Raw genomic sequence first — 26980 nt, 5'->3', positions numbered from 1 at the left:
CAGGGTCACCTGAAGTTTTCTTTGTCCGTCAAACAAACTGACGAAACAATCAGCTTCAAACACGTTAACGGAAATGAGAAGGAGCGACACTTGAGGATTTAACTTTAGTGCCGAAAAGCTCAAAGATGAAAAATGTGTATACCGTATTTTCTGCCCTATAAGGCGCACCGGACTATAAGGTGCATGGAATAGACCAGTAGTCAGCAACCTTGACAGCTCAAAGCCATTAGGTTACATTTTCCACTGATTCTAACACCCAGAGAGGTGCACATGCCTTATTTTGATAGTCCTACCTGCAGCCTATGCCAGGACGACACTACACACAAAACCTTCTTCACTGCTGGTTGACAACTTACAACTACCAGTAATAATAATGATAATAAACTAAACTACGTGAAGTAAGCAACAAAAACACAACACAACACAATTATTACCGACACCACAAACCAAATATAACCCCCAATAATTGCATTTAAAACACCACAAACAGCTGCAATGAATTATGGGAGTTTCTATCGGCTGCACTGAGGAGCTCAGGATGTCCCATCATGCCTTGCAGCGACAAATTTTGTGTTGTTGGAGGTTATTGTGGGTTTTTGTTGGGCTTGTGTGTGTGTTGATGTGTTTTTGTTCCCCAGTTTAGGGAGGAATTATTTCATCTAGTTTATTTTGGTTTGTTAGAATGTTGGTGTGCAACCATGAGTGATGAAGGTGTTGTGTGGAGTGTCGTCCGCTCTGAAGCTCCGGTAGCGAAGTTAGAGTTGTCAAAATAAAAGCTTCTGGGTGTACAGCTGTCAAATAGCAGTCTCAAGTAGCGCAATTCTTCCATATAGAAGGCGCACTGGCAGCTTTGGAGAAAATTTGAGGTATTTAGGTGCCTTATAGTGCGGAAAATACGGTACTTTCACGGGAAAGTCCCAAACATTTCTACTTGAAGCCAACGGTGTGACACAAGAGACAGACGTTTAGAGGAAGAGGTGACGACGGTTAAAAGACGCCACGGGCGACAAAATCCCCCGACGTTCCGACCGAAACAACCCGACAAAACTAAAATCCTTCAGCGTCAAACCAACAGCTCAACCCGGCTCCAATTAACCCACCGCGGCTCGTCCCGTGTGCCTTGCGTACCTACGGCGGGGGCGTCGTACTCGTCGCCCAGCAGGATCTCGGGGGCGGAGTACGCCAGGGACCCGCAGCTGGTGGTCAGCTTCTTCCCCGGCTGGAACTTGTTGCTGAAGCCGAAGTCGGTGAGCTTGACCAGGCCCTGCTTCTCGAAGAACACCACGTTCTCCGGCTTGAGGTCGCGGTGCACCACGTGCAGCCGGTGGCAGTAGGAGATGGCGTGCACGATCTGGGCGAAGTACTTCTTGGCCAGCTCCTCGTTCAGGCCCTCCTCGTGCCGCATGATGTAGTCGAACATGTCGCCGCCGTCGCCCAGCTCCAGGATGAGGTAGAGCTTGGTCTGCGTGTCGATGACCTCGTACAGCCGCACGATGTTGGGGTGCTGCACCAGCTTCATGCAGCGCACCTCCTGGAACAGGTGGCCCGTCGCCACCGAGTCCAGCTTGGTCTTGTCGATCACCTTCACCGCCACCTTCTCCCCGGTGAAGACGTGGCGCGCCAGCTTGACCACGGCGAAGTGGCCGCGGCCCAGCGTCTTGTCCAGGTCGTACAGGCCGGCGATCTTGCCGTCGTAGCCCCGCTTGAAGCCCGCCATGGCCGGCGAGGGCGACGGGCGGGGGAGGGGCGGCTTGGCCGAGTCGCGGGGGTGCAACCTGTCGGGGTTCATCGAGGGCTGACGGAGGACGCCATGGCTCCGGCCTCCTGCGGGGGGGAACAACACGGTGAGATGAGGGGGGGGGGAGGGGCGTTCCCAACAAACAGTCATGAGTTCACATTGAGAGACGGAACATCTAACAGCAGGTTCCTCTGATGAACCACAACAGACACACTTACTGACTAAAACCTTGGTTTCTGAGGCGTCTGATGTTCAACCAGGTGAGCTGCCTCACCTGTCGGACTTTATTTAGTTTCACTGGAATGAAAGGAAGGTTTTTAGAACTCCTGAACGCCAAGCGACTCCATCCTCATGTGTTGTTGTTGACTTGCAGTTGTTCCTCACCAGGCTGGTTCACAGACCTGAGGGGAAGTCGTGATGTTGCACCACGGATGCTGCAACATCACGAACCAGCTGAGGATGCATCGGCGCCTCTGTTGTGTCGACTGTTTCCTGATTCGACTGAAGTCACAATTAGCTAGCATGCTACTTTCTGTTTCTAGAGACAGGAAACGGCTTTGTTCGTTTCAAAAACAACCTTCAGGTGGAAACATTTGAACGACTTCCCTGCATAAAGAAACGGCAGACATGCTGAAGACTAAAACTTTCATGTGAGGCCTCTACAGAACCGCCCGTGCTCCCACTCAGATTAGCGAATATTCAAGCTCCTTTAAAGGCTAAATCCACTTCCTGAAGGTTCTCCAGCAGTACCGACCGTCTCCACATCTGGACTGACGCCCCAGAAGTGTAGAAAGTGTGTCCTCTCTCTCTCCCCGGCTTGTTCCAGGTTTTAAAAAGTGTGTTGCTCCAAGCAGCCAATCAGAAATCAAACCCTATATAGTGTCATCGGGGGGTTCATCCAATCACAATCAAGGTAGGCTCCTCCTCCCCTTTGACTCCTCCCACAACCAGGCAGCTCTGCTCTGGCACATGGCGCCACGAGAGGAAGTACTTCCTCCTCTTCCCATAGATGGGCGGAGCCAGTCCAGCTCACACAGACACAGCAGATTCTGAATGTGGCTTCTAGGATCTGATATTCTAATGGAGGAGAATCAAGGAGGAGCTGGAAACTGCATAAAAGGAGGAGGAGGTGACGATGGAGGAGGAGGAGGTGAAGATGCAGGAGGAGGTGAAGATGGAGGAGGAGGAGGAGGAGGTAAAACCCTTCGTCCATCTACTGATGAGCAAGGAGGAACATCCTCCAGAGAACAGACGGAGGAACGTTGGTTAATGTTTTGCAGAAAGGAAGCGACACGCCCAAGTGCTAATGCTGCTCTGCTAATGCGGCTCTGCTAATGCTGCTCTGCTAATGCGGCTCTGCTAAAGCTGCTTCGCTAATGCTGCTCTGCTAATGCTGCTCTGCTAATGCTGCTCTGCTAAAGCTGCTCTGCTAATGCTGCTCTGCTAAAGCTGCTTCGCTAATGCTGCTCTGCTAATGCGGCTCTGCTAATGCTGCTCTGCTAAAGCTGCTTCGCTAATGCTGCTCTGCTAATGCGGCTCTGCTAATGCTGCTCTGCTAATGCTGCTCCGCTAATGCGTCTCTGCTAATGCTGCTCTGGCCACTTCCACTTCAGCCTCAGACGGTGGTTACTGGAAGCCTCGTTAAGAAACGTTCTCCTCACAAACACTTCAGACGCTCAGCAACATCCTGCATCTTTTCTTTTGCAAGTACGAGTTAAAATACAACGGTGAAGTTTTTATATGAGAATCAATCTTTTAATTTGAATTATTTGTGCGACACGTCATCAAGGTATTTTCCAAACACCGGAGAGAGATCAGTGTCTATTCGCATTTTAATTACATTTGACTTTTGAAAGTCCAGAGCCGTGTTTACATGCAAACAAACTTTATAGTACTTATTGTTTGATAAGATATTTTCCCAACAGTAAAACCAGAACTTGATCACCATCATTAACATGAATCATCTTCATACTGTTCATTCGCCGTGTTTGTTTCAAGCTAAATCCAACTTTTTTTAATTAAAGATAATTAGACGGGCCGAATGACGACGATACTGGAGGATTAGAAAAGATGGAAAATTCACACTTTATCGCGCTGATGTACAAATACACAACTTTGAGATGTTAGTAGCCATGATATGGATGTTAGTAGCCTGGATGTGGATGTTAGTAGCCAGAATGTGGATGTTAGTAGCCAGGATGTTAGTCACCAGAATGTGGATGTTACTAGCCAGGATGTGGATGTTAGTAGCCTGGATGTTAGTAGCCAGGATGTGGATGTTAGTAGCCATGATGTGGATGTTAGTAGCCTGGATGTGGATGTTAGAAGCCTGGGTGTGGATGTTAGAAGCCTGGGTGTTAGTAGTCAGGATGTGGATGTTAGTAGCCAGGATGTGGATGTTAGAAGCCTGGGTGTTAGTAGTCAGGTTGTGGATGTTAGAAGCCTGGGTGTTAGTAGTCAGGATGTGGATGTTAGTAGCCAGGATGTGGATGTTAGAAGCCTGGGTGTTAGTAGTCAGGATGTGGATGTTAGTAGTCAGGATGTGGATGTTAGAAGCCTGGGTGTTAGTAGTCAGGATGTGGATGTTAGTAGTCAGGATGTGGATGTTAGTAGTCAGGATGTGGATGTTAGAAGCCAGGATGTGGATGTTAGAAGCCTGGGTGTTAGTAGTCAGGATGTGGATGTTAGTAGCCAGGATGTGGATGTTAGAAGCCTGGGTGTTAGTAGTCAGGATGTGGATGTTAGTAGCCAGGATGTGGATGTTACTAGCCAGGATGTTAGTGGCCAGGATGTTAGTGGCCAGGATGTGGATGTTAGAAGCCTGAGTGTTAGTAGTCAGGATGTGGATGTTAGTAGCCAGGATGTGGATGTTAGTAGCCAGGATGTGGATGTTAGTAGCCAGGATGTGGATGTTAGTAGTCAGGATGCTAGTAGATGTTAGTCGGCCGGCTCTGGGTGTTGCGTTGACCGGGTTTGACAGCCGGGCGGCCGCCAGCATGACACCCCCTGATGTGCGGCTCCGTTGGGAGTTCAAACTCCTGTAAAACTACCAGGAGCCGCGAGGATTCCTCCCGCATCCCGGCGGCACAGCCAGGCCGGTAACCGGGCTGTGCAGCGGGCCCGGCAGCGGGCACCAGCCGCCGCCAGTCGTTAGCCTGACGGTAACCGGAGGTTAGCTCGTTGTTCATTGATTGATCCACGTTCGCCTGCCGGTGAAGGACGTTCACGGCTCGGCTTCATTCACCCCCGAAGAGCCCCCCCCACCCCCCCCTCGCCCCAAAGCCCCGCCACACACATCCCTCCCCGGGGGAGAACCAGCGGCTCCGGCGGCAGGTAGGCAGGTGCTGCCGGGGACGCGGCGCGCGGCGAGCCCCGTTAGCATGTAGCACGCAGCGGGCTAAAGTTACCGCGGCTCACCTTCTGCTTCCAGCGGCTCTCCGGTAAACGCGAGGCCCCCGCCGGGTGGTTCTGGTTAGCTCCTCTCGGTGCTGGTCAGAGAGACCGGGGACGGTCCAGTCCGCTCCGTGTGACCGCGGCACCCACACAGCGCCTATGCCCGGGACTCTTCCGCAGAACAGGGCATCGCATCGCAGGCAGCCGCTGCCCGGATCGTAATGGTCGGATCCTCCCAGCAGAGGCGGCGGGGCTGAGCGCCGCCTTCACGGACCCGAGGCGCGGGCGGAATTCGCAATACTCAGCAGGACAGCAGCATTTTTAATGACGCCAGAAGCTTTTATTCCTTAGACTTTCATGACAGGGATTTTTGAATTCAGGATTATTGCAGTTTTTAAAGATATTTATTGTTTTCACGCCATTTGGTGTGGAAGCAAATGTGGGCCAAAAATCAATTTGAAATGTATTAACAGAAATACTTTATTCATCATACTTCTAATAATTCATTTACAGATTAAACTGCATTTTGACTCATAAATAGAAGTAATAATCAATCATCCAAACTGCATTTTAATTCTTCAAGACTGCATATTCAGGGACTTAATTCAAATGAAAATGTAAATCAAGGTTCAAGGTTCAAGGTGTGTTATTGTCATATCACCAGAAAAAGCCAGGTTTCGCAGTGAATGAAATTGTTATTTTGCCGTCGACCCTGGAGCCGACATACATAAAAAGTAAGTATATACACAAACAATAGAATAAAATAAAATATAAAAATAAAACAAAATAAATGACAAGTTTAAGTTTTGATTCTCAAAATATGCCCCAGCAAAGAGTGACCAAAATTCATTTTTAAATTTGATAATTAAAATACATTATCTACATTTTGTTTCAGTTGAACCTATTAACTTGTTTTGACATGCAGAACATGTATTTTCACCGATGCTCTTCACTCCTGAGGTTCCCTGAACGCAGCACGCGAGCATCCTCACCGCATTGTGCTGTGACGTCAAACCAGGAGTTTAAAAGACAGGAACCGCAGCTGCACACGTTCACGCATATAAACACGCACGTTTCTGTCGGTCTGAGCTCGAACGGCTGCTTTAAAAACAAGTTTGACTGAGAAAAACTGGCTTGAATGTTCAGACGTGCAGTTAAAGCCGCCGTTTATCACAGGAGGTCTGATGGAGGGAGGATGAAGGCTTTTCTGATGAACGGCGTACAGCGACATCTAGTGACTCGTGAGCAGAAGTACATGTGCACATGGTCCACCTCAACAGAGCTTTGTACCATAGACCAGTGTTTTTCAACCTTTTTTGAGCCAAGGAACACTTTTTTCTTTGGAAAACTCTGGAGGCACACCACCACCACCCGGAAATGTTAAACTCTGTAGCCTCTATTAACAATATAAAGTCTTTCTCATCAAAGTTTTATCAACAGGAATCCAGTAAATCCAGAAAGCAAGGACTTTTTTTAATAGTGCCTCACTCAGTGTGAAACCTGGACCTGATGGATGAAGAGCTGAGATCCTGGTTTTCAAAAACTTCTCCATCACTGTCACTGACACAGTACTTTGATACAAGATGGTAGCAGGAGGTGGAGATGAACCACACTGACGTCTGTCACTTTACATTTCACCGGCAAAGTTCTGTGCTGCCCTCTAGTGGTGAAGAGTATTTATACATGATTACTCTGCGACACACTGTCGCTGTGAGAGTGAATGGTTTTTAGAAAAAAATGTGAAATTGGATAATTTCCCACGGCTCAGCTGACGATCTGGAGGAAACACCAGTGTGCCGCGGAGCAGAGGGTGAAAAACACTGGTTTAGACACAAAACAACAGTTACTCACAGGAGCAGCAGTTCAGGTTGATAAAAAAAAGAAAAACTGCCAGATTTGTGTTTCATGAATTATGTGAGTGAAAGAGTGAAGTTATTCTCTGAATTATGAAGTGTATTTTTTTTATTTTTAAAGAAAGAACCAAGGTATTTATACACATGCATGGCATAGCATAGCATAGCATAGCATAGCATAGCATAGCATAGCATGCAGTATTAATATAATAATTACAATTTAAAGGTCTTAATCTCCCTCTAACATCAGATGAAAGAGAAATCTTCCTCCTCTCACAAACATCTGTTATTAAGATTAAATGAGATGAACTGATTATGAAACTTTTACCCTTCACTCAGTCATCCAGTGCTTCTTTCTCTCTCTTTGTGAAGGTTTGATTTTTAGTGAGAGCAGGTGAGCCACGAGTCACCATCAGTGTAGTTCAGTCACTTCATCACTTAATTCTGACTATATAGGGTTGCTTGCTGCTTATGGACGTGTGATTTTACACAAGATTTCCTCGATTAACATCAACACATTTAATCGAAGAACGTCCGCGACAGAACAACTCTGCAGCTGCACTGTGTCTTATCGTCCTGATGCTGATGACTGCACTGTGTTTATGAGCTTGAAGCTTTGTTTTTTTTTTTCCTCCAATTTAGTTAACACTCTTCCGTAATATCAAGACGCTGATTAGACTCAGCATTAATATTGCTCAGGTGTGCCTTAGACAAACCTGTCAACAACATTTGAGATAAATGTCTTTTGTTTATAGCTTTTTACATTTTTTAGTTCAGCTCATAAAAAGTGGGAGCAAAACCAAAGGTGTTGCATTTATATTTTTGTTCAGTATATTTTAGTTTCTACTATTATTACTATTTATCATTGAACAAACGTACATATAACAAGGCGCTTGTATACAATGAGCACTATAACAATAGTTAGGTCAAAGTATCAAAGTCTCGACCTCCTACTCCTATATATCTATGCTGTGCCTGTTGGCTTCCGAGTTCTCGCGAGATCTCGGGGGCGGGATCAGCGGCGGTGGGCGGAGCCTGAACCCAGAGAGTCGCTGTGTGTCGCGGCTGTCGCTGTGTCCCGCTGCTCCCCGCGTCCCCGCTCCCCCGGTCCCCCGTCTCCCTGCTCCGCTCCCGGACATCACCGGGGGCGTCTCAGAGGATCCGCTCAACGGACCGGCCGCCGTTCACCCCCCCCCCCCCCGGACTGCCTCCGTTCACCACCCCGCCGCTCGCTCGCTCCATGCCCTCGGCTGCGGATCGAGCGAACAGCCGCCGAGGCGCCGATGCTGCCGGCTGGATGAGCTAGCTAACCTCCGTCCGCAGAGAGAGAAGCGCTTTCCCTGGAGGAGGAGGAGGAGGAGGAGGAGGAGGAGGAGGTGAGTATCTCTCGTGGCGGTTGTCGTTCCAGCGTTCACACGTATTTCCACAATTCCGAGCTAATTCGCCACAAACCTGCCGCGTCCCGCGGTAAAACACCTCCAGCGGTGTCCGGTTCTGTCCCAATGCATTGTGGGAAGTCCTGTCGGTATCTTCTCTTCACATTAACCATCAATACTCCTATTACATTTTATAATATTTTACCATGTTTTCCAGTTGTGGACGTGGGGGGAAAAAATAAAAAAAAATCCAGCTGTCCACTGTTTACATGGGAATTTCCCAGCTGGGAAGTCGTAGTTCCCTGAAGCTACGTCCCTCAACGTTTATATTCAAACTGGACGATATATTACAAATGTATACTTGCATTAACCCTGTCGCCCCATTCCGTGGAACCTGCAGCCCAACAATCAAGGTTTAGTCTGTCCTCCACCTCAGCGAGCAACACTGTTGCCCCAACATTCAGCAACTGGTGTTGCCCCAATATTGACCGTTGTGTATGCTAGTGTTGCCCCAATATTGACCGTCGTGTACGCTAGCGTTGCCCCAATATTGACCGTTGAGTACGCTAGCGTTGCCCCAATATTGACCGTTGTGTACGCTAGTGTTGCCCCAATATTGACCGTCGTGTACGCTAGCGTTGCCCCAATATTGACCAAGTACCAAGTTGGATTGTTATCACAGTGACTGTCACAATAAAAGTACCAAGTCGTTTATTACAGTGAGTGTCAAAATAAAACCAGCAAGTTGAATTGTTATTATGGAGACTGTCAAAATAAAACCAGCAAGTTGGATTGTTATTACGTTGACTGTCAAAATAAAACCACCAAGTTGGATTGTTATTACGGTGACTGTCACAATAAAAGTACCAAGTCGTTTATTACAGTGAGTGTCAAAATAAAACCAGCAAGTTGGATTGTTATTATGGAGACTGTCAAAATAAAACCAGCAAGTTGGATTGTTATTACGTTGACTGTCAAAATAAAACCATCAAGCTGGATTGTTATTACGGTGACTGTCACAATAAAAGTACAAAGCTGGATTGTTCTTGTGGTGACTGTCAAAATAAAACTACCAAATTGAATTGTTATTATGGCGACTGTCAAAATAAAACTTCCAAGCTGGATTGTTATTACGGTGGCTGTCAAAATAAAACTACCAAGCTGGATTGTTATTACGGCGGCTGTCAAAATAAAACTACCAAGCTGGATTGTTATTACGGCGACTGTCAAAATAAAACTATCAAGCTGGATTGTTATTACGGTGACTGTCAAAATAAAACTATCAAGCTGGATTGTTATTACGGTGACTGTCAAAATAAAACTATCAAGCTGGATTGTTATTACGGTGAATGTCAAAATAAAACTATCAAGCTGGATTGTTATTACGGTGACTGTCAAAATAAAACTATGAAGCTGGATTGTTATTACAGTGACGTAATTCAGACGTTTCCCATTCATGAGCCATTTCTGAGCTTTACTGTTGCTGAAACGACTCCACAGGCGATCGTCTGCTCTGCTCACTGAGATCCACCTCCAGCCAGCGAATCCAGTCCACAGTTTGCACCCAGCCAGCAGGCGAGCACAGCAGCACCGCAGCAAACCAACTTCTCACCACGATAGGTCCGCCGTTCTCACGCCGACTTTCATTTTCACACTGAATTGGACTTTAAAGTGGCTTCAAGCAGGAGAAACTGTGGCCTTGCTCAGTGACCCCTGGCGCCCCCTGGAGGATCCATGTGGGAGGCCACTGGACTCTGCTCTGGAGCGGCTTAGACTTTGTTAGACGAGGGTAGTAGAGCAGTGGATTTGCCCCGGGGTCCATTCAGAGGGCCGCTCGGCACACTCAACGGCAAAACACCTCAGATGGGCTGAAGAGCCGGAGATCCGACCGAGGCTGAGCTGCGCTAACGGCTAGTAGGAGGCTGAGCTGCGCTAACGGCTAGTAGGAGGCTGAGCTGCGCTAACGGCTAGTAGGAGGCTGAGCTGCGCTAACGGCTAGTAGGAGGCTGAGCTGCGCTAACGGCTAGTAGCAGCTTCTAGACCAGGGGTCGGCAACCCGCGGCTCCGGAGCCCCATACGGCTCTTTGGTCCCTCCACTGCGGCTCCTGGAGCCTCGGTCCCACTGCAGTTCATCCTGGAGGGACGTAAGGAGGCAAGGCCACCCAGAGCGCAGTCCCGCTACAAAGAGTGGTAAAATGTAGGGTCGTGAACGACGCAGCGATGTGACGTCATTACGTAACAATAATGGCATGAAGATCGTAGAATCGCGGCTGCAGGTCATGACAGCCGGAGCCGCGGCTCCACGGCTCAACTGGTATCTGAAGCTGGGAGCTTCCTGTGCCTTTCACAGTAAAAGCCGACAGTTCCAGGAGGTTCATTGCAGACTTGTTGAGAGTGACGGAACATTCTAGTGAATCACACAACAACTACAGGACATTAAAGACACACCATCACACTCATGGTTCTAACAATCCACATCTCACACATTTATCTTCCATTTTAATAATGTGTAGCAATAAAGGAGCTGAGAGCTGCAATGCATTGTGGGAGTTTCTGTTTGTGGTGTTTTAAATGTAATTATTGGGGGTTATGTTAGGTTTGTAGTAATTGTGTTTTTGTTGCTTAGTTCATGTAGTTTAGTTTATTAGTTGTAAGTCGTCAACCAGCAGTGAAGAAGGTTTTGTGTGTCGTGTCCTCCTGGCATGGTCTTCCTGTGGGACTGTCAAAATAAAATACGTGCGGCTCTCTGGGTGTTGCGTTCAGTGGGAAACGGGACCAAATGGCTCTTTGAGCATTAAAGGTTGCCGACCCCTGGTCTAGACGTTTCAATACTTCTCATGTAATCCTTGAATTATCTGGGTTGTGATTGTGGGGGGGGGCTCTCTTCGTCACGCTGCCGATGAGGAGTGACGGCGGCCACTCGGCTTCAAGGTCACTTTAAATGACCGCAACACACAATCAGCCGGCAGAACTAGGGGAGTGTGCGTCTCCAGACACTGCCGATGACGCTGCCGGAGCGCTGACGTTCACAAGCCTTTGCGGTTTCTGGGCTGCAGCGGCGCCGCGTTGAGTCCCACTGGGAGGGTGGGGGTAGAGGGGGGGGGGTTCCACCCGCCCTGACGGGGCGAGGAACCTCACCGCCAGCCTCTTCTTCACGCTTCGTCTCACTTTGCTTTGGCTGCTGTGTCAGCGTCACGGCGGTATGGCGGTATGGCGGCGGTGTGTCGTCTCTCGTCCGAGGAGAAGCATCAACACAGTTTAGTTTCATTAAAGAATATCCTCTTTGAAGATTAGAATGTTTTCCAGGACAATAATCGTCATAAATCCACAGTGAAAAAGGACGATGAGCCCATAAAAAGAGGCTTTTAATTAAGTATGGATTAAACTCGTCGTCTCAAACTGCCGATGCTGCAGGATTCTGTCGTTTCCGTATTATTTTCCAGATCGTCACATTAATTGAAGCAGAATTTAGCACTAAGGTTTGAAGGTTTGTGGATCTAGTCCGACTCTTTGTTCGTCACAGTGCCTTGCTAGAAGACTTCCTTGTTTTTACGCTTGCAGGAACAGCTACAAGTCAATGTGTGGCGCTCCTCATTGAATTCTCAGCCCGGCTTTGATCTCCAGTCAAGATAATAGAATCGTTTCCCAGATTTCAATGATAAATGTGAATAACGGTGATTCCTGAACGTCACTTTGAGCCGTTGAGCTTCGGCGCCGGTTCCCTCTGCAGAGACGGGTTACGACGTATGTCCTGGTGTTTCCAGGGCCTCCGTGTTTGATTACAGTAACAACCTGTAATCGACCCCCTGCCGGGTGTTTAGCATGCTAGCTGCCTGCCGTCCGCGGCCAGCGCTTTGACTCCCAGTCTCTCAATGACCCGCTTGTTCTCGTCTGATGCAAATGAGAAGAGTCGCGAAGAGCCGCTCTTGTTCATTTCCCACGTCTGCTCTGCAAGTGTCATTGGTCCTGACGTATCCAGGTAGGGGGACGGGGGACGGGGGATGGGGGACGGGGGATGGGGGACAGGGACGGAAGGTCTGGCTTGTTGCCGAGGAAAATCTCCACTATTCCCCCTGGCGAAAGCTGAACCCTGCTCTGATCAATCCCCAGGTCGGGTTGCTTCCATGAAGATCTCCGGCCATCGATCGGTCGGTCCGTCGTGTCCCAGGTCTTTTGCGTCTCCTGCTTTGTTATCAAGTCTTTTCTTTTGAAAACAGCTTGTGCGAAATTGCTTTTACCACCTAAGGAACATCTCTAAAATTCACAAAATGTTGTCAAAAAAAGACCTGGAATTGATTATTCATGCTTTCATATCTACAAGACTTGATTATTACAACTCTGCTTTCACCCGTCTGAACCCGTCTGAACCCGTCTGAACCCGTCTGAACCCGTCTGAACCCGTCTGAACCCGTCTGAACCCGTCTGAACCCGTCTGAACCCGTCTGAACCCGTCTGAACCCGTCTGAACCCGTCTGAACCCGTCTGAACCCGTCTGAACCCGTCTGAACCCGTCTGAACCCGTCTGAACCCGTCTGAACCCGTCCGAACCCGTCCGAACCTGTCTGAACCTGTCTGAACCCGTCTGAACCTGTCTGAACCCGTCTGAACCCGTCTGAACCCGTCTGAACCCGTCCGAACCTGTCTGAACCCGTCTGAACCTGTCTGAACCTGTCTGAACCCGTCTGAACCCGTCTGAACCCGTCTGAACCTGTCCGCTCTGAACAAACTGCAGACCGTTCAGAATTCTGCTGCTAGACTTCTAACAGGTGTCGTTAACCCCGAAGGTCTTATCGGCGCTCCATTGGCTCCCTGGAAAATTCAGGCTTGATTTTAAGGTCCTAGTGACTTTCAGAGTCTTAAACGGTCCGTCCCCACAGGACCTCCTGGACCAGTCAGGCTCCACAGGACCTCCTGGACCAGTCCGGCCCCACAGGACCTCCTGGACCTCTTGAAGCCGCCCTCCTCTGGCCGTACTCTTCGGTCGTCTGGCCAGAACCTGCTCGTCGTCCTTAAGACCCATTATAAGACCCGAGGGGACCGTCTTTTCAGTCTGTTGGCCCTAGACTGTGGGACGCTCTGCCCCTGTCTCTGTCCCTGCCCCTGTCTCTATCCCTGTCTCTGCCTCGGTCCCTGCCCCTGTCTCTGCCCCTGTCTCTGTCCCTGTCTCTGTCTCTGCCCCTGTCTCTGCCCCTGTCTCTGTCCCTGTCTCTGTCTCTGCCCCTGTCTCTGTCCTGTCTCTACCCCTGTCTCTGTCCCTGGCAGACTCTGTTGTCTCTTTTAAAAAGGATTGAAAACACGTTTATTTAGGAGCCTTTGGTTGATGCTTTTTCACTTGTGTCACTTTAATTTTACATGTTTATACATTTTATACTGTTGTTTTACCTTTTCTCCTGTACGGCACTTTGTGATTTTATCTGTGAAAAGCGCTTTATAAATACATTTTACTTACTTACTTACTTTTCTGCCATGATTGTTGTGTTGCGTGTTTTCTAAATGAACTTTTGTAAAGAGCTCGTCTGTAATAGTTCTTTTCTTTCCTCTCCTTCCTCCCCTTCAGTCGCTGCCTTGCGGCGGATGTGTGGTCGCCTCGCCGTGCGCCCGGCGGCCAGTCGCAGTCAGGAGGCGGGCCCCCGGCGGCGGCAGTGATGCGGGCCTCGGCGGCGGGCTGCAGGATGGGCGTGGGCGCGCTCCTCAACGGCCTCCTGGTCTCCGTGCTGGCGGCGCTGCTCTGGAAGTATTCTCAGCTGAGCGAGCAGGCGGCCCTGCTGGAGGAGGAGCTGCACATGACGCAGCAGACCCGGGAGGTGTCGCAGGCCCGCATCGACTACCACGTCGCCCTGCAGGCCCTGCAGGACCACGGCACCCGCATGGTCTGCACCGGCAAGATGCACACCGACCGCCTCTGCCGCTTCGACTACCTCTGCTACTGCTCGGAGGCCGAGGAGTTTGTGTTTTTCCACTCCAACTCCTCCGTCATGCTGCCGAACCTGGGACCCCGGCGCTTCCAGCCGGCCCTGCTGGACCTGTCCTCGGTGGAAGACCACAACACGCAGTACTTCAACTTCCTGGAGCTGCCCGCCGCCGCGCTGAAGTTCATGCCCAAGCCCGTGTTTGTGCCGGACGTGACCCTGATCCTGAACCGGTTCAACCCCGACAACCTCATGCACGTGTTCCACGACGACCTGCTGCCGGCCTACTACACCATGAAGCAGTACCTGGACCTGGACGACGAGGCGCGCCTGGTCTTCATGGAGGGCTGGGGCGAAGGGCCGCACTTCGACCTGTACCGACTTCTCAGCAACAAGCAGCCCCTGCTCAAGGAGCAGCTGAGGAACTTCGGCAAGCTCATGTGTTTCACCAAGTCTTACGTCGGCTTGTCCAAAATGACCACCTGGTACCAGTACGGGTTTGTCCAGCCGCAGGGACCCAAGGCCAACATCCTGGTCTCTGGGAACGAGATCAGGCAGTTTGCCAGGGCTCTGATGGAGAAGATGAACGTCACAAGGCCGGGAGAGGCAGACAAGGGCGGGGGAAGCGTGGAGGAGGAGAGTCCCAAGAGGGACGACTACGTCGTCGTGTTCAGCCGCTCGACAACGAGGCTCATTCTGAATGAAGCCGAACTGATAATGGCGCTGGTCCAGGAGTTTCAGATGAGGGTGGTCACGGTGTCGTTGGAGGAACAGTCTTTCTCCAGCATCGTCCGGGTGATCAGCGGCGCCTCGGTGCTCGTCAGCATGCACGGCGCTCAGCTCATCACCTCGCTCTTCCTCCCCAGAGGAGCCGCCGTGGTGGAGCTGTTCCCCTTTGCGGTGAACCCGGAGCAGTACACCCCCTACAAAACCCTGGCCTCCCTGCCGGGTATGGACATCCACTATGTTTCCTGGAGGAACCTGGTGGAGGAGGACACCGTCACCCATCCGGACAGACCCTGGGAGCAAGGAGGCATTGCACACTTGGAGAAAGAGGAGCAGAGGCGCATCCTGGCGAGCAAGGACGTGCCCAGACACCTGTGCTGCCGGAACCCGGAGTGGCTCTTCAGGATCTACCAGGACACCAGGGTCGACGTCGCTTCCTTCCTGGACGTCCTGCGGGAGGGCATGAAGTCCAAACCCAACCCCAAGAAGTCCAAGGCCGCCGGCGTGGTCCACCCGGGCCGTGTCCGAGAGCCCCAGTGCCAGACCTCGGTGCAGACCAGCAGCGAGGCCAAGCTCACCGTGTCCTGGCAGATCCCCTGGAATCTGAAGTACCTGAAGGTGCGAGAGGTCAAGTACGAGGTGTGGATCCAGGAGCAGGGGGAGAACACCTACATGCCTTACATCCTCCCCCAGCAGAACTACACCTTTTCAGAGAACATCAAGCCCTTTACCACCTACCTGGTGTGGGTCAGGTGCATCTTCAACAAGAGCCTCTTGGGCCCTTTCGCAGACGTTCTGATGTGCAGGACTTAGAACCAGCCAGTGTGTCGGGAAGCACTTCCACACAGAGGTAGGGCCCTTTCTTGGTCCAGACCGTCATACCAGAACAGAGTATCGTTGGGTTAGTTTTCAAGGCTCCTGTCTTCAGCGGTGTTTTTACCGGCCCCGGCTCATGGAGGCGACTGGAAGAACTACAACCGTCCAGCGCCTCAGAGTCCCGACGCCGCAGAGTCCCGACGCGTCAGAGTCCCGACGCCTCAGAGTCCCGACGCCTCAGAGTCCCGACGCCTCAGAGTCCCGACGCCTCAGAGTCCCGACGCCTCAGAGTCCCGACGCCTCAGGCTGCTCAGACATGGGGAAGTAGAGTTCTTGTTCTTAGAAAGGAAAGACGCGTCTCCCGATATTACCAGGACTCAGATCAGCAGATTTATTTATGTGGAAAAAAAAAAAGTAATATATACAGTTTTGTAGTACTAGTTGACCCACTGGATCTTTTACAGTATGCAATGTAGCTTCTTTGTGATGCGAAGAGATTTTAGAACAAAAGGAATTTTTTTATGTTTTTGGTTTCTGTCCCATGTGGTGTGTGTGTGTGTGTGTGTGTGTGTGCCATACCTTTACCTGCGCTGTTACATTTCCTTCCTCATCCCTCATGAAACCTCACCAATACCAAAGTGACTGAATGCCAACCACCCCAGGGGGTCGCAGCCCCCCCCCCCCCCCGCTGTCCTCGTCTTCACCAACAACTGAACGGTCGGTAATTAAAGTCCCAGTGAAACGAAGGTTCCACCTCCAGAACACTCTGGTGTCTCTTCTAGAACGTTTTCCTGCTAACTGGCTGAAGGTCAAATGTTAAAACGCGGCAATCTGCGAGAAAATAGCCGATAAACGGCGCTATTTCCTCTGCTGGGCGGAGCTTCTGACAATAACAGAGTGACATCACGAGTTGTGCACACGCCCAAGTTGTGTTTACGTTATGGAGGATCAGAGTTTTGACCACGAAGAGGCTGAATTGAACCAGATTTCATCATCATGGTCATTTCAAACCCAGTGATTGATGAAGAAGACACAGAAGGTGGTTCTGCCATCGGTGACCCCGTCTGGAACATGTTTGAGGAAGCAGAAGACGCTTCGTCCTCCATTCGTCCTCGTCTCCTCGCCTCAGCAGCCGCCACTTTTCACCTTTGAGGCTTTGAGGCTCCTGACTTTTGGCAGAACGACCGGCTTCCTGGATCCAACATGTCGGAGAGCTTTTCTGACTGTGGAATCACCGGAGATGAGTCCAGGTGTTACTTGATCGTCTACTAGCCGCCCGAGCTAGCGGCTCCCGCTAGCCGCCCGAGCTAGCAGCTCCCGCTAGCCGCTAGCCGTGCTCCTTTCCTCCTCTCTCGGTCTCTTCCAGGCTCAATCTTTCATCAAGGCTCATAAAACGCCGACTATAACTTCAAAACACTGTAAAAACTTGGATATTTGAGAGGAAACAAGCCGATATCAACACAACAGATCGAGATCTGCACAACTCGTGACGTCACACATAGGCTCCGCCCACAAAGAAGGATTCCCCCGACTTTGTCGGCCGGAGATTCAAAATTCAAATGACTTTGTTATGCGACAATAGTGGAGGGGCAGAGTCGGAGGAACCTTACAAGTAGAACCCCAACTATCGTTTTTTACAAAGTAGTGTTTTACATTTCACTAGGACTTTAAATCTGCCTTGAAAAGCCGGTGGAGGTTTTCCAGGAGTATGTTTTGATGGATGCTGAGCTAATCTGTGTTCTATGTGTCGTCGTAGCAGTTCCATGCGGTACTTCACTACTGACTTGGCGCCTCCAGTGGTTATAAATAATTAACATGTTGGGGGTTTTTGTTTTTTTTCTGCATCAATGAAATATTTATTTTCCTGTAATTGGCACTAAATACTCGACTCCTAATTTCCCGTGTCAAGTTGTGATCAGTGTGAAGTTTCCTGCTCCTCCTCCTCCTGGACCGCCGGGTTCTACTGCCGTCTGGAGACTTTTATTATGGTAACCAGCTTTCCCTGCAGCCTGGCGTCACACGGCCTCGTCGACGACACCGCCGACCACCACAAAGTCCCCGTATGTTTTTTTTTTTTTTTTGTGGCTCCTTCCTGGCCGCTATGAAGGACGACGGTAAAAACCCGAAGCAGAAATGTCGTGTTTTGAATTTACCAACTGTGACGTGTGACGTTTTCGGCCGCAGATACAAAAACAACGGATTTCGTAGCGCTGTCGGTACAATGGTTTTCTCGTCTTTTCACAACTTCTGTTGGTTACTTGGATTCATGTTCCTTTGCAGTGCCTGTGGAAACGTAAAGTACTCTCCCCTCGAAGGTTTTCCATAGTCGGTATATGTTGAACCCAATCTCCATCTACAGCAGTGGTCACCAAGCGATTTTCCTCGTAGCTCTTTGGGGACTCGAGGTGAACGGCCATGTTTTCCGCACTATTGACCTTATTCCGCCCCGCCCACTTTTACTTCTGTCATGATCAGCGCATGCTTAGTCACTTCAAGCCATCGTCGGTGTGTTTGTCGTCGTTGGATAGACGTTTCTGTGCATCCCTGCCTTGAAGTGACGAGTGTAACACGCCTCTGGTTTCTACGTTAGACAAGAGTTCCTTTCAGAGTAACTGTGACTGAATAAAGACGTCTATTTCTTACGGGATGGCGGAGCGCCGCGCCGCGTCGTCTCAGTGATTTGACGAGGGAGTACGGTCAATGGGGGAATATTTCAAAGTCGCTCTTGTTGGATCCTGTGTAAATGTGTGCTTTGATCTTCTTTGTCCACAAAGCTGGATTCAAGTGGGAGTTGGTGACGATACACCGATTGAACAAAGACGCCCTTTTATTGCAATGCTAACTCTGCACACTGGGGGGCAGTGGTGAGGCACCGCTCTTCAGGTTCAGCATCTTCTCATCAAGGTTCCCGTCCTTGAGAGTGAAGGTATATCCCTCCTATCTCCTTTCCTATCCACTTCTCTTTCATCTTGAAAGTGTTTTCCATGATAAGGATTGTCTGGATTCTCCCGAAGCAAAGGAAAGTTTATGTTGCTTCCTTTAGAGCCTCCTTTAGCCTAGGAAACACTGACGCTTCCTTTAGCCGAGGAAACACTGATGCTTCCTTTAGCCTAGGAAACACTGACGCTTCCTTTAGCCTAGGAAACACTGATGCTTCCTTTAGCCTAGCAAACACTGATGCTTCCTTTAGCCAAGCAAACACTGATGCTTCCTATAGCCGAGGAAACACTGATGCTTCCTTTAGCCAAGCAAACACTGATGCTTCCTTTAGCCTAGGAAACACTGACGCTTCCTTTAGCCTAGGAAACACTGATGCTTCCTTTAGCCAAGCAAACACTGATGCTTCCTTTAGCCTAGGAAACACTGACGCTTCCTTTAGCCAAGGAAACTGATGCTTCCTTTAGCCTAGGAAACACTGATGCTTCCTTTAGCCTAGGAAACACTGATTGACAATTGATGAGGAGGAGGTGGTAGGTGGAGGAGGAGGGTGGAGGATGGGCATGTGTGAAGCTACTGCCCATGAGCATGAGCAGCACGAGTTGGTGGTTCCCATGGCAACTCGTTCTACTGCACATGCTCAGTAGAGCCAATCACAGCAAAGGTTCCTCCAGAGTGTCATGACACCCAGTCCTCATTCTCCTGGACCTACTTTTATTTTGAAAATCGTAATAGCAATCCAACTTGCTAATTTTATTTTGACAGTCCCCGTAATAACAATCCAACGTAGTGGTTTTATTTTGACACTCACTGTAATAACACACAACTTGCTGGTTTTATTTTGACAGTCCCCGTAATAACAATCCAACTTTATGGTTTTATTTTGACACTCACTGTAATAACAAATGACTTGGTGGTTTTATTTTGACAGTCACCGTAATAACAATCCAACTTGATGGTTTTATTTTGACAGTCACCGTAATAACAATCCAACTTGCTAGTTTTATTTTGACAGTCCCCATAATAACAAACGACTTGGTGGTTTTATTTTGACACTCAATGTAATAACAAATGACTTGGTGGTTTTATTTTGACAGTCACCGTAATAACAATCCAACTTGGTGGTTTTATTTTGACAGTCACCGTAATAACAATCCAACTTGGTGGTTTTATTTTGACAGTCACCGTAATAACAATCCAACTTGGTGGTTTTATTTTGACAGTCACTACAATAACAATCCAACTCGGTGGTTTTATTTTGACAATCACTGTAATAAACGACTTGGCGGTTTTATTTTGACAGTCACCTCACCACGTTCTGGAACTGGTTTTCCATTTTTTCAAAAAGTCTTTGGATAAATCTCAGGTGGTTTTCTTGAAGAATTGGAGGTTTGTGGTCGTGGTCTGACTCAGTGGGTCTACAGGGTCTGACTCGGTGGGTCTGCGGGGTCTGACTCGGTGGGTCTACAGGGTCGGGTTCTTCCAGTGGTTCTGGGCCCAGGACCACACCTGGACCGGGTCAGGGGTCCCTGCCGAGCCGCAGCTTCTTGTCCTGGATGTGGCGGAGCAGGACCAGGCCCCGCTGCTGCACCATGTGGACCAGGGGCCGCAGACCCCCGGACCCCCCCCGGCTCTCCCAGAACACCCGGTCCACATAGAGGGACCGCAGGAGGAGGGTCTCCAGACACCCCGAACCCAGAACCGAGACCGCTTCTTCTGGGAACCTGAACAAAACCACCGGGACACGGTCTCAGTCTGCTACCCCTGGTACTATTGTATCATTATTAGAAGTACTAGTATAACTAGATACTATTATATTATTATTAGAAGTACCTGAACAGAACCACCGGGACACAGTCTCAGTCTGGTCCCCCCAGGTACTCTGGTGTATTATTAGAAGTACTAGTATGACTAGAAGTACGATGTATGAGGACGAGCTACTAGCCGATAGTCGTTACACTAAATATGATATACTACTTTCTCAGTTCCTCCAGCAGGACAGAAGATGAAGGGATGAAATGATAGAAGATGAAGGGATGAAAAGACAGAAGATGAAAGGATTAATTCACTCACTCATCGATTCCTTCAATCAGCCTGAAGTTCAGCTCGTTGGAGGACTGAGGTCTTCCAGAGTTGTCGATGAAGACCAACCTGGAGGGGTCCGCCTGGCGCACCTGCACACACACACACACACACACACAGAGTCAACATAATAACACTCCAACTTGGTAGTTTTATTTTGACAGTGACCGAAATAACATTCCAACTTGATAGTTTTATTTTGAAAGTCACAAGGGTTCCGTCGCGAAGCGCCAAGGTGACGGTGAGACCAGGAGACGTACCAGGATGTGAACCAGCTGCAGGTTGTGGGCGTGGCCACATCTGGCGTGCAGCTGGTTCTCCACACACAGTTCTGAGGGGTCGGGGGTGAAACCGCAGCAGTACCGGTCCAGACGGTCGCTCACCTGCAGGACGGACAGACAGGTGTGGGACAGACTGCAACACGTGAAGGAGGATGTCTTCAGTCCAGAGGGACAGTCCAGTGTCTGAGTCCAGAGGGACAGTCCACTGTCTTTAGTCCAGAGGGACAGTCCACTGTCTGAGTCCAGGGGGACAGTCCACCGTCTTTAGTCCAGAGGGACAGTCCACTGTCTTTAGTCCAGAGGGACAGTCCACCGTCTTTAGTCCAGAGGGACAGTCCACTGTCTGAGTCCAGAGGGACAGTCCACCGTCTTTAGTCCAGGGGGACAGTCCACTGTCTTTAGTCCAGGGGGACAGTCCACTGTCTGAGTCCAGAGGGACAGTTCACTGTCTTTAGTCCAGAGGGACAGTCCACCGCCTTTAGTCCAGAGGGACAGTCCACTGTCTTTAGTCCAGGGGGACAGTCCACTGTCTGAGTCCAGAGGGACAGTCCACCGTCTTTAGTCCAGGGGGACAGTCCACTGTCTTTAGTCCAGAGGGACAGTCCACCGTCTTTAGTCCAGAGGGACAGTCCACCGTCTTTAGTCCAGAGGGACAGTCCACTGTCTTTAGTCCAGGGGGACAGTCCACTGTCTGAGTCCAGAGGGACAGTCCACTGTCTTTAGTCCAGCAGGACAGTCCACTGTCTTTAGTCCAGGGGGACAGTCCACTGTCTGAGTCCAGAGGGACAGTTCACTGTCTTTAGTCCAGCAGGACAGTCCACTGTCTTTAGTCCAGGGGGACAGTCCACTGTCTGAGTCCAGAGGGACAGTCCACTGTCTTTAGTCCAGGGGGACAGTCCACTGTCTGAGTCCAGAGGGACAGTCCACTGTCTTTAGTCCAGCAGGACAGTCCACTAGTGGGCCGAGATGAAACTTCTGTCGTTTCCATGGAAACGGACACAGTTTTCAAAACGTTTCCATGAAAACATTAAATCTTTGAAATGAAAATGTAGAAATGATGATTTTCAGTTCAGTTAAACTTCAAACTCCCAGACGTGAACTGAGGTTCACTCTGACGTTCACACTCTGGTGTAAAAGTTGGTATTTGGGTGTGAAGGTGGAGGAAGGTGGAGGAACGGAGGTGTGAAATCAGACAGAGAACATCTGTCGGAGTGTGAAACAGAGAACATCTGTTCAAAAACTCCGGAGAGCAGAGGAGCTTTTTCTTTCTGTTTGGAAAGTACAACAAAAGTACTGCAGTTACTTTATGACGCAGTGAGACAGTGATGCAGTGAGACAGTGGTGCAGCGAGACAGTGATGCAATGAGACAGTGGTGCAGTGAGACAGTGGTGCAGTGAGACAGTGGTGCAGCGAGACAGTGGTGCAGCGAGACAGTGGTGCAGTGAGACAGTGATGCAATGAGACAGTGGTGCAGTGAGACAGTGATGCAGCGAGACATTGATACAGTGAGACAGTGGTGCAGTGATACAGTGAGACAGTGGTGCAGTGAGACATTGATACAGTGAGACAGTGGTGCAGTGAGACAGTGGTGCAGTGAGACATTGATACAGTGAGACAGTGGTGCAGTGAGACATTGATACAGTGAGACAGTGGTGCAGTGAGACAGTGGTGCAGTGAGACATTGATACAGTGGTGCAGTGAGACATTGATACAGTGAGACAGTGGTGCAGTGAGACATTGATACAGTGAGACAGTGGTGCAGTGAGACATTGATACAGTGGTGCAGTGAGACATTGATACAGTGAGACAGTGGTGCAGTGAGACATTGATACAGTGAGACAGTGGTGCAGTGAGACAGTGGTGCAGTGAGACATTGATACAGTGAGATAGTGATGCAGCATTGCAGTGGTACAGTGATGCAGCGTTGCAGTGGCGTTGCATCACTGCAACGCCACTGCATCATGGGTTATTCACATTCAAACACTCTGTAGAGCAACGCTAGAAAGACATTTCCTCTCAGAGCAGGTTGGAGGGGAGCTGCAGCGGCGCCATGCAGCGGCGCCATGCAGCGGCGCCATGCAGCGGCAGAGGTACTGAAATCATTGTGTTTAATACTGATTAAAAGGAATATAAATGCTGATGATAGATGCTGATGCTAAATGCTGATGCTAGCTGGTACCTGCAGCAGGAAGTCGAACAGCGCTAGCCGCCCCCACTCGGCATGGCGGACGCCGACGCAGGGGGCGGAGTCCAGGTGGGTCTGGGTCCCGCAGTGGGCCTGCAGCAGCTGCTGGTACCGGACCCAGTCCAGCACCACGGAGTTCTGGTCGTTGTCCCGGTCGGCCAGGTGGCGGAGGCCCGGGTCCCACCACACCGCCGGCCTGGGGGGGCCGGCGGTGTAGCGGTAGGGCAGGGCGGGGCTGTGGAAGGTCCTCAGCACGGCGGGCAGGCTGCGGTTCAGGCCCAGGACCCGGTCCAGGTGGAAGGCCAGGACCTCCAGCCAGTCGCTGCTGCGCTTCACCAGGCAGCAGAGCCCCGCCCTGCAGCGCTCGCCGTGGTCCGCTGCCCCCCCCTCCCCTTGTGCCACCCCCGGCCCCGCCCTCACCCCCCCCGCCCCCGCCGCCGGCGTCTGGGGGAGGAAACACTTTTATTGACGACTCTGCTGCAGTTTGTTATTGACACCAGATTATAGAGCATCTTCCTCCTCTAACACCAGATTGTAGAGCATCTTCCTCCTCTAACACCAGATTATAGAGCATCTTCCTCCTCTAACACCAGATTATAGAGCATCTTCCTCCTCTAACACCAGATTGTAGAGCATCTTCCTCCTCTAACACCAGATTATAGAGCATCTTCCTCCTCTAACACCAGATTATAGAGCATCTTCCTCCTCTAACACCAGATTATAGAGCATCTTCCTCCTCTAACACCAGATTGTAGAGCATCTTCCTCCCCTAACACCAGATTATAGAGCATCTTCATCCTCTAACACCAGATTATAGAGCATCTTCCTCCTCTAACACCAGATTATAGAGCATCTTCCTCCTCTAACACCAGATTATAGAGCATCTTCCTCCTCTAACACCAGATTATAGAGCATCTTCCTCCTCTAACACCAGATTGTAGAGCATCTTCCTCCTCTAACACCAGATTATAGAGCATCTTCCTCCTCTAACACCAGATTATAGAGCATCTTCCTCCTCTAACACCAGATTATAGAGCACCTCCCTCCTCTAACCCAGATTATAGAGCATCTTCCTCCTCTAACCCAGATTATAGAGCATCTTCCTCATCTAACACCAGAGTATAGAGCATCTTCCTCATCTAACACCAGATTATAGAGCATCTTCCTCCTCTAACACCAGATTATAGAGCATCTTCCCCCTCTAACACCAGATTATAGAGCATCTTCCTCCTCTAACACCAGATTATAGAGCACCTCCTCCTCTAACACCAGATTATAGAGCATCTTCCTCCTCGAACACCAGATTATAGAGCATCTTCCTCCTCTAACACCAGATTATAGAGCATCTTCCTCCTCAAACACCAGATTACAGATCATCTGGTGGAGTCGTGTTTCTCACCTGAGGCTGCGCGGCGGGCTGCAGCCCTACCTGCAGCACCTGGCCGTGCGCCGCCACGCTGGCCTTGCTGACCACGCCCCCTCCGGCCAGCAGCTCCAGCTTCTGGACGTCGTCGGCGCTGAGCCAGGGCGGACGCCGCCCCCTGCTGGCCCGGACGGTCCTGCGGTCGCCGTCGGGGAAGTCCTGATCCCCGAAGCTCCGGCACAGGCTGCCGGCGTCCCTCTGGGCGGACCGGGACTCCGGCTCCCGTCCCCCCGGGGGACGCCGCCGCGGCGTCCTTCCCGCCGGGGCGGAGGGACGTCTGTCCGGGTGCCCGTTGGACCGTCTGGCGGCCGGTTGCTGGTCCCTGGTGCTGCTGCTGGTTCTGCGGTGCGCCGGGCGGTTTGGGGGCCCAGAGGCCCGTCTCTCAGGCGCTAGGAGGTCTGGTGGCGCCGTGGAGTCTCCCCCTTCCTGACGCCCGTCTTCCTTACACCCCACTTCCTCACGCCGGCCCTGCGGCTGCTGGACCCGATTCCAGGCTTCAACTGTGGGAGACGAGGACTTCTGGACCGGAGGGGACGGTTCCCGTCGGTCCCCCTCCCCCCCCGCGGGACGCTGGTTCTACCCTCACTGCCGTTCCCCCCCGAAGGCCGGGGCCGCGGTGGAGCCGCGGGTCCCTCCAGGACGGGTCCATCACGGGGCCCCGCCCCCCCGGGCCCAGCTCTGACGAAGTCCTCGGCGGAGCTCAGGCCCCTGGCCGGCCGGCGGTCCCCGCCGGAGGGGGGCGGAGCCAGAGGCGGAGGCAGCGTGACGGCCATCAGGACGAGGGCGAGGGAGAGCAGGAGGAGGGGCGTCGCCAGCACCGCCCACCTCAGCCTGGACCACGGTCTGGACCACGGGCCCCGGACCTGCAGGACCAGACGGGAGGAGACGTGTGGGTCCGAGACGGAGACGTAATTACAGCCCAGAGGAACCAAGAACACTTTCAAACATAGAATTTGCCGTAAACAACGAGGAGCTCAGATTCCTGCGGGAACCGAAGGCGGCGGCAGAACTTCAGTCTGGAAGGAAGAAGGAAAAGTTCCTGAAGCACCAACGTGGTTCAGAGAGTCCCTGTCCCTGCAGGACGGACACATGAATCTGTGAAGACAGAGTCCCGTACTCCAGGGTCCCGTACTCCAGGGTCCCGTACTCCAGGGTCCCGTACTCTAGAGTCCCGTACTCCAGAGTCTTGTACTCCAGGGTCCCGTACTCAAGGGTCCGGTACTCTAGAGTCCCGTACTCCAGAGTCCCGTACTCCAGAGTCCCGTACTCTAGAGTCCCGTACTCCAGGGTCCCGTACTCCAGAGTCCCGTACTCCAGAGTCCCGTACTCCAGAGTCCCGTACTCTAGGGTCCCGTACTCCAGAGTCCCGTACTCCAGAGTCCCGTACTCCAGAGTCCCGTACTCTAGAGTCCCGTACTCCAGAGTCCCGTACTCTAGGGTCCCGTACTCTAGAGTCCCGTACTCCAGAGTCCCGTACTCTAGAGTCCTGTACTCCAGAGTCCCGTACTTCAGAGTCCCGTACTCCAGAGTCCCGTCCCCCCACAGGAAAACCCCGGCTCCATGACTCTATGTGGTCTAAGAAGAACCTCAAACCCGGCCTTTCGTGTGAAACGTAAACAAAACAAGCAGATTATAGAGATTCTGGATCAGAAAAACCTGCTGAACTACTTCATGTAGTTCAGTAGTGGATCCTGTAATTTAGTGGAGCTACTATCCCCAAACCCCCCCCCCCCCCCCTCCTGGGTCTGGTTCTGCAGGGACCATCACACCACCAAGGACCACCAAGGACCACCAGGGACCCCCAGGGACCACCACACCACACAATCAATTCAATTGTTATTATGGTGACCGTCAAAATAAAAGTACGTTGTGTTTTCCTCCAGTTCCGTGGAGTCGGAGCATTTTTTAATTTTATTTTGAAAGTTTGACATCTGGAGCCGTTGTGGTAAAAAGTCCCGTTTCCAGATCCTCCAGTGTTCTGGAAGCTGCAGCTCGTCTCCTGCCGGTCGTTCCTCCTGCAGCTGATTCCTTTTAGGTTTCTTCTTCTTCTTCTTCTTCTTCTTTTTTTCACTCCACTCTTTTTTTCTTCTTTCTTTTCAGAAACACGCCGTCCTGAGAAAAACTGCGTCTGTCTGACTGTGACCATTTTCCAAAATCTGCCCCTTGATAAGCTGCTGCACCTCGTCTGCTCAGTCGCCGTGGAACGAGAACACTTTGTGAAAAGGCTTTGTTGTGATTGAATGAACCTGACCCCCCCCCC

The 26980-nt window shown here is 50.8% G+C and overlaps 2 protein-coding genes across 2 annotated transcripts in view; one reads left to right on the top strand and one right to left on the bottom strand.

Annotated features, from left to right (window-relative positions):
* snrka (SNF related kinase a) overlaps positions 1–20922 on the bottom strand; it is a 36766-nt gene extending 15844 nt beyond the window's left edge. Inside the window, 2 exon segments of the mRNA XM_080500302.1 lie at positions 1129–1824; positions 20822–20922. Coding sequence (XP_080356428.1) covers positions 1129–1824; positions 20822–20825 — 700 coding nt within the window. The 5' untranslated portion in view covers positions 20826–20922.
* pomgnt2 (protein O-linked mannose N-acetylglucosaminyltransferase 2 (beta 1,4-)) lies at positions 9939–18377 on the top strand. The gene is made up of 2 exons (XM_080501480.1): positions 9939–9980; positions 13918–18377. The coding sequence occupies exon 2, from the start codon at positions 14006–14008 to the stop codon at positions 15806–15808; it is 1803 nt and encodes a 600-aa protein (XP_080357606.1). The 5' UTR covers positions 9939–9980; positions 13918–14005; the 3' UTR covers positions 15809–18377.
* Positions 20923–26980: the final 6058 nt, after the last annotated feature.

Source organism: Blennius ocellaris (genome assembly GCF_963422515.1).
Source record: "Blennius ocellaris genome assembly, chromosome: 8".
Lineage (NCBI taxonomy): Eukaryota > Metazoa > Chordata > Actinopteri > Blenniiformes > Blenniidae > Blennius > Blennius ocellaris.
This window is presented reverse-complemented; position numbering and strand designations above follow the sequence as displayed.

What these genes read in the sequence shown, in the direction of transcription:
- pomgnt2 (XM_080501480.1), top strand. Translation starts at nt 14,006, where the DNA reads ATGCGGGCCTCGGCGGCGGGCTGCAGGATGGGCGTGGGCGCGCTCCTC.